The sequence below is a fragment of the Chrysochloris asiatica genome, unplaced genomic scaffold (genome assembly GCF_000296735.1).
Source record: "Chrysochloris asiatica unplaced genomic scaffold, ChrAsi1.0 scaffold00026, whole genome shotgun sequence".
NCBI classification, from domain to species: Eukaryota; Metazoa; Chordata; class Mammalia; order Afrosoricida; family Chrysochloridae; genus Chrysochloris; species Chrysochloris asiatica.
The window spans coordinates 19,222,423-19,238,072 of NW_006408544.1; the positions used below are offsets into that span (position 1 = coordinate 19,222,423).

Consider the following 15,650-nt stretch of genomic DNA (forward strand, 5'->3'; position numbering starts at 1 on the left):
CAGAAGGCCTTCGATAAATACTGATGAATGACTCAACTGACTTTCACACACAGGATCTCATAAGCTCTTAGCATTTGGCCAGGCAGGGCTCACGCTCCCCATTTTTATAAATGGGAAACTGAGGCTCAGAAATAGAGAACTAAGCTGGGCTGTCAGACTTGGGGAACTTCCCAGGACAACAGTGTCCTGGTATGGCGCTGTGGGTTCATGCGCTGGACTGCAAAGTCATTTTGAACCACAAGGTCTGTGGTTCAAACTCACCAGCTGCTCCTTGGAAACCCTATTACAGGGTCCCTATGGGTCGGAACTAACTTGATAACACTTAACAACAACAACAATAGTAGGGCAGAGACTGGAAAGCATGGAGTAGAGAAGAACAGAATAAAAGGACAGGGTAAATTTGGGAGGTAGAATCAAGGACAATACCCACCCCAATAAACCAGGGAAGGAAAGAGGATGGTCTATGCCTCCTGACCTGTCCTGACCCTTAGTCCTTCTGGACATCAGAGCCACTGCAGGCTCAGTGAGTGTCTTGGATTGATGCCAGGGCATGGACCAGTTAGAAAACTGGGCTGAAGCAGCCCATGCCACCTCTGTAAGGGGACTGCAGTTCAGTCTCCTAGTTGTAAGTGAAGTCAAGATGGCAGCCAATCACATCTAAGGCTGGGCTTCATACAACTGTTTCTGACTTCAAAGTCTTTAATTTTTTAGTTATACCAAAAAAAGATTTTTAAAGGTAGAGTAAATGGTTAAGGAGTCCCTGGGTGGTACAAATGGTTAAGCACTCAACTAACAGCTGAAAGGTTGGTGAGTGAAACCTCCCCAGAGGTACTTCAGAAGATAGGTCTAGTGATCTGCTTCTGAAATATCACATCCATGAAATCCTATGGAGCAGTTCTACTCTGCACATAGGGGTCACCATGAGTCAGAACTGACTTGACAGCAACTCACAATGATAACAAGTGCTTAGGATACCCCAGAAAACAGAAGAAATAGTATCAGGCAAAAGGTAATAAGACATGTACCAACAGCTCACCTCTGTTACCTACTTACTACCACGCAGTAGACACCAAGTTAAGTGCACTACAGATTTCTCATTTTAATTCCCATAGCAACCTATGAAATAGAAATTATGAGGTTCAAAATTCAATGAACAGGTTGGGTCCCCTCAGTGCAAACCCCCTTCCAAGAATAAGACTCAATGGGAATACACGATCTGATTGGTGACCACGCTCATCACCGATAAGGGGAAGTGAGGGAAAAACAGCAATGAAGCAGTGAGCTAAGCCCTACAATGTGGAGAGTGAAGCATCCAGCTGATAAAAAGAGAGGGCGTATGCACAAGAACACCCACACTTGCAGATAATACCCACTTGACCTGGCTTCAATGACTGGATGATCAGAGCTCAACCAGAAGAAGAAAGAAGAGGAAAAAAAAGAGTAATCTGATACAATTTGATGAACTTGACCTACACCTATGGATGCAGTAGCTCAAAAGAGGGAACAAATCTTTACAGCAAGAAACATTCCCACCCCCTCCACACACAGAGTAGACAGGGATGGGCAACTTGGACATTGGCAACCCAAAATGGGGGTGGGGGGGAGGCTACAAAGGCAAGAAGTGACTGGCTTACAAGCTTTCAAGAGGGAACCTAAAGCCAGGGCCTGGAGGAAGGCAGAATCTCCAGTGAGTAGTATCCAATCTGTCTAGGCGGAGCTGATGAAATGAAATGCAGACGGGTCTCTTGAGATACAATAGTGAAAAATTGTTATCAGGACTGATTGTGAGGGTTGGAAATGTAAAGGTAGACGTTTGATAGCAAGGAAGGGAGGGATTACCTTTCCAGTCTAGGAGCAGAGGTCCCTAGGACCATCAACGGAGAAGAGCCGAGAGCGGGACTCTACCCAGAGAAGCAGTAATGCCTGAGATGGAGGCAGAAACGATTATGTGGAGCGATGGAGCATCTGGGGACTTTAGATCCAGAGAGGGAGAACTACTGTGTGCTGAAGACCTGGGGAGTATGGGGGAAGGATTGCATGAAGGGATTGTAACCATGGCAATGAAATGATATACGATAGAATGAATGTAAAACTAATGTTCTCCCATGTAAACCATCATATAATTCACAATAAAACATTAAAAAAAAAAAAAAATTCAATGAACAGGCCCAAGGCCTAGCAAGTATGGAATCAGAACCTGGACCCAGTTCTGACCCCAAAAACCATGTGGCTAACCTTTGCTCAGGTAGGTATTCCTACCAGTTCAAAGGGAGAATAAACAAATAATAATAATAATTTAGGCAGAGTTTTACAGTTTGCAAAGCCCACAGTGGTGCCCTACAAGGGGACAGGAGGCCAAGACAATGTCCCAGGGCCTCTGCCTAAACCTGCCTAGGAGGAGGGATCCAGGATATGCACATCAGTCTCTGTACCAGCAGGGCTGCCAAAAGCTGGCATCATCTAACTCCTGGTTCTCTGGTCAGACACTTGGTCCAAGGTTCTTCTTCATCTTAGAGGCTTTGGGGTCAGAAGTGTTGCAACCATCAGTATTTGCTCTTTAAAAACAAGGTAAAATATACTTTCCAGTACCTGAGGTTTTGTCCAGAAGGAGAGCATGTGTGCAGCAGAGAGTATACTCATGATCTTGAGCAAATAAGCCAGTGGCCAATCACTCTTGAATAGCCATCAGCCCTTCGCTCTTCTCCCTGGACCATCACCCAAAGTTCCAACAAAGGCTGATGATCAGAATGACCTGTATGTCATTAAAGCCAATCCTTCCCAGAAAGGAGAATAAAAGGAGGACCAACAGGTTAAGGAGATTTCCCAAGGTCACCCAGCAAGCAAGAGGCTCTTTAAAGAGCCCCGGAACAGTGATAAATAGAGAATATGACCATGTCTGCTGGAGAGCAAGTGTCTACCTGTGGAAACTCATTGATCACTTCCTGGAGTCTCACACATGCTAAGAACTTGCTATGAGTTCACAAGAACACAAAGCATGGTTCCTCCTTTAGACACTACAAGTACCTAGAGGCCAGGAACTAGGGTGGGCTCCATTCCCAACCTTTCTGAACACCCGCTCTGAGCTAGGCACAGGAGTACAGGGATAATGAGACTCTATCACTGCTGTAGGATAAGCACCGGACTGCTAACCACAAGATTGGTGGTTCAAACCCACCAGTTGCTCCTTGAAAACCCTATACAGGGTTGCTATGAGTCAGAACGGACTCAACAACACTTAATAACAATAACATCACTGTCCTTACGGGCACATAAATAAACAGATCATCTCTATAGCGTATACTCAATGCTAAAACAGATTAAGGATAGGGGTTATGGGAAATAGGGCTCTCACATGATCCTGCTTCTGGGAGGAGGTGGTACTAGAGCTGGGTCTCAAAGAATGAGTAAGAGTCAGTCTGGTGGAAAGGAAGGCAGGGAATGCCCTTCCAAAAAGTTCTATTTACCAAATATTTACATAGTGTTGTTAAGTGCTCTCAAGTCAGTTCTGGCTCATAGCCACCCTGTATAGAGTCTCCAGTGAGCGATTGGTGGGTTTGAACCTTTAACCTTGTAGTTAGCAGTCCAGTGCTTATCCTATAGTGCCACACCAGGACTCCTTACACAGCAGAAGTAACAACAATAATAATAGTCCTAGTTGGATATTTACCTTGTGCCACCTTCTATTTTGGAGTCCTGGTAATGCACTGGACTGCAAAGTCAGTTTCAAAGTACAAGGTCAGTGGTTCAAGCTCACCAGCCGCTCCTCAGAAACCCTATGGGTTTGGAATCACTCAAGGGGCACTATGGGTTGGAATCAACTCAATGGCACTTAACAACAACAACTCTGTTTTTAAGCACTTATAGCACACATGAACTCATGTAATCCTCATAACAGCCAATCATTATCACTACGATACAGTTAAGGACACTGAAGTCCAGAGTGCTCAATAACTTGTTCAAGATCCCCAAGTTAGTGCATGGAGCCAAGATTCTAACTTAGTGGTCTAGTCCCGTGTCCATGGCCTCAGTCAGCATCTTGTTCACCTCTCAAATATGTACTTCATACATTATGCCGGACATAAGAGGGCAAAGCTGAATATTTGAGTGTTAGCTATTTATTTTCCAATTTATTCTAAAAATTGTTTCAGGAGACATAATGATAAAGGAGTCCCATGTAGCATTATAGGATAAGCACTGGAATGCTAACCACAAGGTCGGCAATTCAAGCCCAGCTGCTCCACAGAAACCCTATACAAAGTGGCTGTCGGTTGGAACCGCCTTGACCACACTTAACAGCAATGATAAAGACACAACCAGTGCCCCATAGAAGTTTATAAGAAAAGAAGGACAAGTTACCAGAAAATTCCAGGTCTTAGGCGGCAAAGAAAACATTTGATGCAGTTGGAGGACAAGAAAGCAGCCATCAGTGAGATCGACGTGAACATCAGGGAGACCAAAAGGCTCAAAGCTTTCTCACTGGCCAACTGGTGGCCAATCTACAAGCCAAGTTGTAATTCCGAGGAAGATCTATAGTGCATGCCCTAAGGACTGTCTGTAGAACAAATCAGTATCTTTCTTTACAGATGTGCATAGATGCTATTGTGGTTGATAAAAAAAACAAGTCTATTTAAAACTACTAACCTTTTCTCATTAGGTATTTTCTCCATCAACAGCTACTAAAAAGCCCACTATCATGTGGACAGTGGAAAGATTTTTATTCTGTTTAGAAAACTTGGATACCCCTGCTGTCAGAGACAGGAAGTAACAGAAACACTTTAAAGAGGGAGTTCTGAGGAGTCAAGGTCTGGTTTTTGCTCTCCACCCACTCCTGAACCCTCACCTTTCCAAGGACCCTCAATTCACTTGAAATCAACCATTTACAGGTCCAAAGAAGATCCCGGCCCAGAGAGAAGCTCCAATGCGGAGATATTCTCACAAAGAGCGCTACGCAAATACAAATGACTGTTTGATCAATCATTTGGCCTCAGTGTGGGATTTGGTTAGAATTAAAGCCATCTGGCTGAGGGGGGTGGGGGGGTGAGGAGGGAGGAGACATGCAGGCGGGAAAATGACCCACCCCCTCCCCCCAAAAAAGCATTGTTAAAATATAACAGAGAAAAATAGTAAAGTCCCTGCTGTTATTTCAGCCTAAGCCACTTAATCCTTCAGCACATAAAACAACTTATTTTATGACCTTTTCCCTTTACAAAGTAAATCAGAAGACGTTGCCTTGAATTCAGATATCTCTGAAACACACTACTCATCCCTTCAAGTAAAATATCCTGTTTCATAAACCTTCTTCGAGATACTTGAAACTGCAGATCACTAAATGCCTAGCTTTAGGCATCTGACATTCCAGAGAATTAATATTTAAACTTATTATAGGAAAAAAGAATTGCGTTTGGTTGAAGCATGAAATATTTAATAGTGTCTCCAAATGAGAAACCCTATTTTGTTTCGCGATGGAAATGCCGATGTTATTACCTGGGCTTTGCACTCAAATAAGATAAAATACACAGGCAGTCTTGAGATTAAACACACAATTACTGCTGTTTTCTCCAGGGAGAGAGGGAGTGAGACAGGTTTGGGGAGTGGAAGCGATTGAGTTTCATTTTTACGATACACTTAAAATTATATTATCATTCTCTGCCTTGAGGGTTGGACTTGAGAGCGCTGAAGGAACTTAACCACCAAAAACTCTGTTAAAATCAGTGAATCCACAGAGGCCTACTCAAGACTAAGTCATCTTGCTAGGAATGGGCCCGGTGCTGGGCAAAACCAGGTAACTTTCTCTACTCACGAGGACAAAAGCATTAAGTGGTTTGGGATAAAAATTAAGCTTCAATTGGCACACTGGATGCTGGCAGCCTCTGCCGGCACGTGTAATTTATTTACAGGGTTGGAAAGTCGGCAAAATACATCATCAGTTCTTATACAAACTTCTACTAGGTATTAAATACCCAACCCTCTGAGAAGTAATTCATATAGTCCAGCACCGTTCCAAAATAAACCCAATCTCCAGCCCTCCGGAGATTTTAAAATAGCAAATGGGATCTGTATTTTTAAAGTCAGGTTTATAGAACTCCCTGGTTTCTAACTAAAGCCTTATTTTCCATCAAACCTGTTATTTAAAAACAAAAGCAACAACATTTTAAGAAGTAATCTGGTTGCTAAACAGATAAATAGGAAGTTGCTGGGGCATATCAAAATGGAGCCGTACCTGATTCTTCTTCAAACTCTCCATTTCAGACCCAGTGTCGGCATACAAAGACAAAGATGCTATGGATAATAAAAACTCTTGCACTTTTCATCATCACACTAAAAAAAAAAATAATAAGTCCCATTCTCATTAACACACATCTCCTTCAAGGCTACATGCCTAACTTTTTCCAACTGCCTTCCATAGGGGTCCCAGTAGCACAGTGGGTAGGCACTTGTCTGCTAACTAAACGATCAGTAATTAGAACCCACAAGCTGCTCCTCAGGAGAGAGATATGGCAGTCGGCATCCATAAAGGTTGGAAATCCTCTGGGTATGACTTAGTGGTACTGAGTTTGTTTGTTTCTATGGAGGTCATCTGGCTTATTCCTCATTTGACACAAAAGATTCGTCCCAAAAAGCTCTCAAGTTCAATCTGATCCCTGGCCTCTTCTCCTCCGAGGTCCTTCATAATCTTGCAAACCACTTACTAAGAAAGAATCAGTCGGTCCTTGAGCTACTCTCCTTGAAGTGTATTCTACACACCAGGTGTAATGAGGTTCATGAGGGATTCTCATTGAACAATTGTCTTCAGAAGAAGTGGAGGGGAAACCACCACCAAGACCTTGGCAAGGATCTTCCCAAACTGTGTGAAAGGCTCCAAGGGGCACTATGATCTGCAGTATCTGGTGGAGATGTGGGAGTGTGGAAGGGTGTAGGCCCCTGAGAAGAAATCCCCTCTAGAGCCCTCCATAGTCCCTGGACCCCAGCTTGCTGAGGACCCCACATCACAAACTGGGAACCTTTCTGCAGTAGGGCAGTGGGAACAGAGAGTCACATTTAAAGTCACACTTAAAGTCACACTTAGCCTGGCAGCTGAAACTTAGAAACGGGAGCTCCAAAAACTACTATCTGGACCTGCTTACCCCGGACTTTGGGCACACACAAGAATTCTAGAGCCATTAACAACTGTTCTATTGCAGTTTAAAGGTTAGTCTGGACAGCTATGTACTTTATGGGGAAAATACCAGCTTTGCTGTCAGACAGATCTAGGTTCAAGCCCCAGCCTCTACTAACTACTAACTGTACAACCTCAGACAAATCACTTAACCTTTCCAAACTTCAGGTCCCTCCTTCCCTCATAGAGTTGTTAAGAAGGAGTAAATGTGACCAGTTATAAAGTGTCTGGTGCTCAGTAAATGTTAGTTTACCTCCTTCTTCCCGTTCCTTCTGTGTTCAGCTCCAAGAGTTCTAAGGGAAAGGCAAATCCCTAACCTGGTCGGACACAAAGACAGCCTCTTTCTACACCCTGGATACTTTCCAACCTTCCCAGCCTAGTTAATATGAAATCCTGGAGGGTCAGAGCAGTACAGGACTACAGATAATCCAATCAAATTGCTCCCCATTTTACAGATGGGGAAACCAAGGCTTGAAGCCAAGAACCTTCAGAACATACGTTGAGGCTGTACAATGACACATGTGTTTGCTCCAGGCAGGCTCCAACCATAACCACCAAATAATTCAGGCCATACAGGAAATGCGTTATTCAGCTAACGGACTGAGGGTCCCTTTTCTGTGCATCTGACTTGAATGCTGACTTTAAAAACTCAGCTCATAATGCTAACACAATCTGCCTCGATTCGCCGGAAACCTTCTGAGGGAATAACCCTTTGGAGTTTAAGGAGAAGACGGGAAAAAAAGGAAGCAGATGCTTGAAGTGACTTTAAACTCTAAGACCACTGGGTTAGGGTTTTAGTCTCCCCACCCCCACATCATCTCAGGCCTCTGTTTTCTTTCGGTTTCTTATAAATAAGGCTTTGGGAGACCAAAGCAGCCACAAAACTTTCCCCCCTTTTTCCTGCTTGCCTTACTTAGTAACTCAGCTGTCAGTCCCCGGACTTTGGTTCCAATGCTGAAAGCATTTCTTTTTCATTGTAAACTATTAATTCGGTCAACGGCTGTTGATAAACAAGAAGCCCGTTTTTGAAACTGCTAGAATCATTAGCACAGTGAAGGCGAGCAGCACAAACACTTCAGGAGTGTGTTATACTGTTCTTTTCTGCCTGGCCCTGGTATTACAGCTGTGCGTTTTGCATAATGCAATGGAATTTTTCAAAGCCCAGGCAGAGTTTGTTTCATTTCTTCTCTCCCTTGAACTGAAGGTCTTTGTTTCTTTAAACCCAAAAATAAACTACCCCCTACCAAAAGAAACAATACTTTCTGCCTAGGTCCAAACTAATTGCAACAAAGTCTGTATAGGGGGAAAAAAAATAACAACCCACACATTATAACTTAACTTTGAATATAGTCACATATATATAAGGTGAGATGGTTGAAATACCACTTAGTAGCTTCAAAACAGGAAATACTTTCCCAAGAAAATTGAAAGAATGGAGGGAAATTATCCTCTCCATGCAAAAGCAACAGTTAGAGATAGTCACTGGGAAACTTCCAAATAAAGTTGGTGTTTGTTTGTTTGTTTGTTGTTGGTTTTATCCCTCATCCTATCCAAAAATGGATTGAAACCTCTACTTCAAACTTTAGTTTCTCCCTTCTTCTAGAATGCTGGCCAAACTCCACCAAATAAAACCAAGGAAAATGATGATAATTATGCAACATTCAGAACAAAGAACATAAGAATATATTTTTTTAAATGATTCATTGTGCACTTATGCCTGTAATGGGATTTTAACGCACTGTAAAAATAAGTGTGCTGGCTCACTTAGCTTCTCACGCAAATGAAGCGCAGGGCGATGAACAACTCAGAGATGGGGTGGGTTTTGTGCTCTGGTTTTTTTTTCGTTTTTTGTTTTTTTTTTTTTCAGAAGGAAGAGAAGTGTGAAGGAAAACCACAGCATATAAAGAAATATACTATTTTTAATCACAGATGGAGCAATACAGCCTCTGGAGACCTCAGCCCCGCTAAGCATACTACAGGTAAACTATCCAGAAACAACTAGGCCTGAATTAATTCGGTTACACTACCACATGATGGTCCCCTTTCTATTCTGCACTACAAGTCTTAAATTCAGCAGCTTCTCAAGAGCTTGAGAAGCGGGAAGGGAAGAGAAATTCTAGCCGCACAAGATTCTTTGGAAATCTTTGGGAATTGTATTTCCGCTACATGTCTATAAAAGATTTGTCGGATACATAACTCTTCTGACTAGAGACGCAACATGTTCCTATCTTATTTGTATACCCACACACATACATGTTTCTCTTTGTCTCACTGAGACTGACATTTGGCCAGCAGGCTTTTCTCCCCCTTATTTGAAACCTCAAGCACCGAAAAAATTTGGATCTGATTATTTCCGGATCACAGGACCAGCACTTTAAAATGGATGAAATGCAAGCAAATTGCCCACCAGAGCCAGAGGGAGGAAAGACTTCAAAAACAGCTCCTATCTTCTATTATGGATGCCTTAACCCCTCCAAAACCTCCCCAGAACATCACAGTGGCATCTTATACAAATGGAAAACTCTACCAGGTAACACAACTGAAACCTGGTCACACCTAACTCTCTGCCACCACCTGCCTTAGACCCTTACACCCAAGAACACAATTGTTTTGTTTTCTTTTTCCTCCTCTTCTTTGGGGAAAAAAAAAAAAAAAAAAAGTCATCAATATAATTGGAATTGTACCAGTGAGAGCCAATTTCTGCCCAACACTTTACAGAGTGCAAAGCACTACTGTATCTATTCCCCCTAGCAGCCCACAAGGTAGGCAGAGCACAGCTGGTGTGAGAGCAAAATGAGGTAATGTGTGGGAAACACGCTGAAAACGGAAAAGCACTATGCACAGAAACAAGCATCATTAGGGCACCAACACGAAACTGTCTGCTTGCTTAAAGCCCAGATGTTTACCTTCTTTCCTTGTCAGGACTTATAAAGCAGAGTGTTGGGTGTTTAAAAATAAGAAAGAAAAATGCAGCATCTGGTAATTTGGCCTTTCCAACTGTTTGGAATCAAGATAAACGGGACTCTGCCATAAACAGATCGTGATTCTTATTGTAAATGATGACAATGTGAATGCATGACATCACACCACCCCCACTGCCTCCTGACCCCAGATCTGGAGACACATAGGACCCCAACATTTACAGATAAACTGCAGGATTCAAGAATGCATTCCCATCGTTTGCTTAGGGAGGGTCCAAGGCAGAAGGCAGATCATCTGAAACCTGAGCCCAGACCAGACAATGCCATCTTCTCTCCCATCACTGGGCAGCAGTGGTCACAACAGACCTGAGGCTTGGCTCCTCTGGGCTTCTAGAGTTAGCAGTCTTCACATTCCACATTTTGAAAAACAAACCTTTCTCCCTTTACCCCCTTTATCACCAGTGTCACTTGCCCTGGAACTGTGCCTTGCACAAATTAATAAAACCCTTTCTAATTTACAGAGCAAACTATTCTGGTTATTAACGATAAGAGGCAGGCATTATCATCTATGGTACCAATGAAAAATCAGAGGATGAGAACTTGAGACACATTGCAATAGTAATCCCAAAAATTACTATTTTTAAATTACCAGGCATAGCAGATGGCCGCATCATACTCATTCAGTCTTTCAAAATAAATCTCACAGTAAAATTACAAATGAGGAAATTAAGGCTCAGAGGAGTGAAATAATTTTCCCAAGGTTCCACAAATTACAGGTGACAAGGTCTCACAATTTCTAGCACAGTAAATAAATATCTTCTAATTGGTATTTCCAATTCTGTTTTCAATAAGCTGAGTGCTCAAAGGTAGACACCAAGCATTCAGAGGATTACATGGTATGGAGCATATTCTGACAGGAATACGGGCAGTAAGACATTGTTTTTACCTCATGGCATTTTTAAGCAAGGCAAGCTGCTGAAGCTCTTTGGTAAGAAGCTGGTTGTCTCAGACCACTTGGTGGCTTGGCTGTGAGGAAGAACTTGACGATAGCCACTTGGAGGCAGGTCAGAAACCTCTCCAAGCCCAGGTCTCAGTGCAACAGACTGGTGACTTGCTGAGTGACTTCTTAAAGGGCACTTCCCCCAGCTCCAGACCTCAGTTTCCTCATCTTTCAAATGGGTGTAATAAATCCTACCTCAGCAGCCTCATGGAAAGGCTATGAAGAAAACAGTTTTGAAGCTTCTTTGGAAAAACTTAACAAGAGTGACCAGACCATAGCAGAACGAAAAAGGTTCTTCTATTTATCCCTTTATCTTCTTCTATACTTTCCAAATACAATCCTGACTTAAAGGCTTCGTATTCTAGACACTGGGGATGGGAATAAAAAAAAATAATTGGGGTTTGGGGGATGGTAGTAGGAAGATCATACACAAAGCATCCAGATGAAAGGTTTCTATAACCACAGCTTTGGAACAAAGGCTGTTTGGGAGTGCCATCCGCTAGGTCTGCCGAGGACTCGATGTTGGAGAATGGCCATCATTTTCTAAATACAAACGTTGTAAGAGGGTATCTGTTTAACAGGGGATTGTGTGCGGAAAGGAGGCAAACCAGGGAGCTCATGGCAACAAACATTACTCAAAACTTGCAGAGCCGTACTTCTCCCACTAGCCAGGGAACTTCATATGTGTATTCCAGCATGCGTTTTCTTCCATATTGACCCTGCTCAAAATGACCTCTATCTCTTAGAGAAGAGACTGTTTGGGGTGGGGGTGGGGGGGAGTGGGGGAAGGGTACTATTAACATTCATTTCATTTTACTAGTCTGTAAATTCAGGAGTTGACTGTTTTTCACCCACAGGCTGGTTCATCTCTAAAAACCATCTAAATAAAGCTCATCTCTAAATTGTAAGGTTGGTGGTTCACACTCGCCAGCTGCTCCTTGGAAACCCTGTACAGGGTCACTAAGAGTCGGAACTGACTCTATAGCACTTGACAACAACAACAGGCTGATACTAAAGGAATGGTAGCTATAGAGCTAAAATACACAAATGGCTTTGTCTTCCGCTGGAAATAGACCTAAGAAGTCTCAAATGCTGATTTAACCAAACCCCGAGAGGGTTTGGGGGGGGGGGCGGTTGGGAGGGAGGTGCAAGGGCCTTAACAGATTTCCCCAATTTCTGGTTAATTATCTGTCAGCAAGAAACTTACAAATAATGTCTCAATAATAATTAACTGAGATGAGAAGAACGTGCCCATGAAAATCCCAGCATTCTCAATAAATTTGAGCCTGTAACTGTGCTTCGGCCTGCACCTTATGCTAACCAGCTTTGCTCAGTAGAGGAAGAATATTGGCAAAGTAAGTTTTGACCAAAGACTAATGCTTGTGAATTGTCAGTACAGAAAAGTCATTTTTACATCAGGACTTGACTCAAGCTGGATTACAGATTCATAACATTTTCTGGCCGGAACTCAGCAATCATCTGGTATAATTCTTCACTTGACAGATGGGGAAACTGAGGTCCCAAGAGAAGGAGTGTCTTGCTGAAGGCCTCTGGTTTTTGTTATTTAGGGAGACTGGAATACTTCAAAATATGCCTTTAGCTGACTCACACAGTTAGAGATGCCCGGCTTGTTACTCGCAAACTACAAAAAGCCCTAATTTATAATAAGATTTTGACAAGTTTCACACAACTTTTATCAGAAACATACCCAGCGAAGCAAAATTATGTAACCTGAGCTTTCTATAGACACATCCCCTTCCATCCTCAAACAGGTTTATCGCATTTAAATTAGATGCTTCCTACAAACAGAAATCACTTCACACTGACAGGCAAGTCCCAAGACAACTTAGAAGGAAACTGAGGGACTCTGGAGAAAAGTTTCACCAAGTTCTCTGGAGACTCCCTACAAAGGCGTGCTGCTGGGGTGACGCCTGGCAGCCGGAGCTCTCCAAATCCGTGGTTAAGCACGTTCTTGCGCGGCCAGACTCACCCTTCCCGGTGGAGGTGGCGGCGGCCTTGGACTGACCGTAGTCTCTGGGGCTCCGAGGCCGGAGAAGATCGTGGGTGCGCGACGGCGGTACCAGCGACCGGGGGAGCAAGTCCCGCGAGCCCCCATCCCCGCAACCGCTGCCGCTCACAGTGACCCTGAAGGCCATATGCGTGCCGAGACCAGTGGACCCACGGCCGGGGCCGAGCACGCCGGGAACCTCCTTCGGCCTCTTGTCCGAATGCGCCTCGGCCACCTCGCAGTGCATGGCGCCAGTTGCGCCGGTGTCCTGAGAATGGGAAACACCACAGGCGCGTTAGAATCCAAGAAGTGACCACTCTTGTTCCGGGACCAAGGTTCGGACAGTTCACCAGTCCTCTGTTTATTATTCCCCGTCCGTCTTTAAAATAGGTTAGCACCACCACTCCAAACCCTATCCGGAGCTCAAACCCACCTGATGCTGCGTGTAAAAAAACAAACAAAAAAAAAAAAACCTCGGCGCAGCAAAGTCCTTTATTCCCTTCCCTAGCTCCTGGCGGCCCCCAACCACACGCTGCGGCAGAGCGATCCTGCGAAGCCCCTGAGCCCTCTTGCCCAAATCCACCTCCACGGAGACCGGCTATCTTTGGAAGAATGTGGAAACGGGGGGCCTGAAGAGGAAAGACAGCCTGTCCGGCGTCACCAGTAGGACAGGGTGACAAGGATGAGACGTCCAAGAAATCGTTCTAGTGGGTCACCAGCTGCGCGCTTCGTGAGCTCTCCAGGCCTGGCGACGCGCAGAGGCAGCCGACCGCGCATCCTCTTATCCCCGGTGTGCCCTGCGAGACACATCCGCGATCTTCCAAACCAGGAAAATGGAAGTTTGAGGATGGACGATCACTCCCATGACTTGAACTCACCACCCGCACATGGAGACACGCACATTCCTGCGCACATCGGGGGGGAAAATGAACCCATTTCTCTCACACACAAAGTCAGCAAAGCCCATGCACGTCAAGCGTGCCTCCAAATCCATGGCCATCGAGTCAATTCGGACTCACAGCGTCCCCGCAACACACACGCAATACACACTTGGGGACACTACGCACCATACATATTACATTCACTCATTCACCCGCTTATACACTCGGCAACACAACCACATGCTGAGCACTCTCCATACACACACACACACACACATATGCTGGGTACCCCTAAGCCAGAGTCTCTGCCGTTCTGTCGTCACTCCTGAAATGAGGGCCCGGACCCCAAAACTCCTTTCCCCTGGACGTTCTCAGGGCCATCCCATAGATCCCGAGCTCGAACTTCGCTGGGACCCAAGTCCCGGATCTCGGGCCCGCAGCCGGCCTCCCCTCCCGTCAGCGGGCCGCGCCCCTCCTCACCTCGCAGCTGTAGCTGCAGCTCGCGGGGCGCACGGCTCCGCGCGCCTCCACTGGCGCCTCACCCCCGCCGTCGCCGCGTCCTGCGGGGCGGCACCCCGGGGGCGGGGGCGGGGCCACCTCCTGCCCGACGGTCGCTCTGGCCACTGGCTTGCGACGGCGGCCCTGCCGAGGCCAATCGCAAGGCGAGGGCGTGGCCTACGCCCCTCAGGGGGCCGGGGCGGGGCCCGGAGAGGGGCTGAGCGGAGGATTTGACAGGCGGCGGCCGGCTGGCGTTTGGCGCAGCCTGGGGCTCTCCCGCTGCTTTGCGGAGCAGGCCCGCGGGGCGGCGCCGCGTATGAGAGAGGCTGGGCACCGTGTCTCGGCCTGGGCCTGCCTACTCCGTGCACTGGTCGTGAGGAGAGCCTGGATATTCCCCAGCTTCCCCCAGTGGCCTTGGGCAGTAGCCTTCCTCTCTTCAGGTCAGTGTTCTCTTCAGCCAAATAGACTCGGAGGTAAATTGTATGAACGCTTGATAAGTTTTCTTGCCAGATCTGAGAACTCGCACAGATTTCACAGTGAGTCAAAGTTGAGACCTGAACCCAGGTAACTCATCCCACTTTCCTTACCATTTTATGGAAAGTGTTTTCCATCTGATAGAATACAGGAGAGTCTCAAACTCCAAATTTTAAGTTTAAAAAAGGGGAAGTTGGGGGTGAGATGTCCAGATCCTTATCAGACTATTTCAATTTAGCCTATCTGGGGAGTAGGGCCCCAGCGCCTAGATTTTTAGTGCCACCTGAATGGTCCTAAGCACTGGAGGAGTGGAGACATCCTCATCAATCGGTTCTTATAGGCTCACTCACTCACACACACACACACACACACACACACCATTTCTAATCGGGCCTTGCATGACGTATAGAAAGATCACTGGACAAGGAAGAATAAGGCTTCACAGGGATTCGCAGGTGGCTCAGTTCCCCTCTTTGAGCTGTTGTTAACCCTCTGTGCAAAATGAAGTTGTTCATGACCTACACCTATGGAAGCAGTAGCTCAAAAGAGGGAACAAGTCCTTACAGCAAGAATCATCCCCACCCCCTCCACACACAGAGTAGACAGGGATGGGCAACTTGGACATTGGCTACCCAAAATGGGGGGGGGGGAGGGGCTACAAAGGCAAGAAGTGTCTGGCTTACAAGCTTTCAAGAGGGAACCTAGATCCAGA

At 45.4% G+C, this 15,650-nt stretch overlaps 1 protein-coding gene across 1 annotated transcript in view; it reads right to left on the reverse strand.

The window, feature by feature from the left end:
• The window catches only part of GLIS1 (GLIS family zinc finger 1), a 427,670-nt gene extending 414,338 nt beyond the window's left edge, over positions 1 to 13,332 (reverse strand). The window contains exon 1 of the mRNA XM_006839786.1: positions 13,068 to 13,332. Within this exon, the coding sequence (XP_006839849.1) occupies positions 13,068 to 13,332 (265 nt within the window). The remainder of the gene's footprint in view (positions 1 to 13,067) is intronic.
• Positions 13,333 to 15,650: the final 2,318 nt, after the last annotated feature.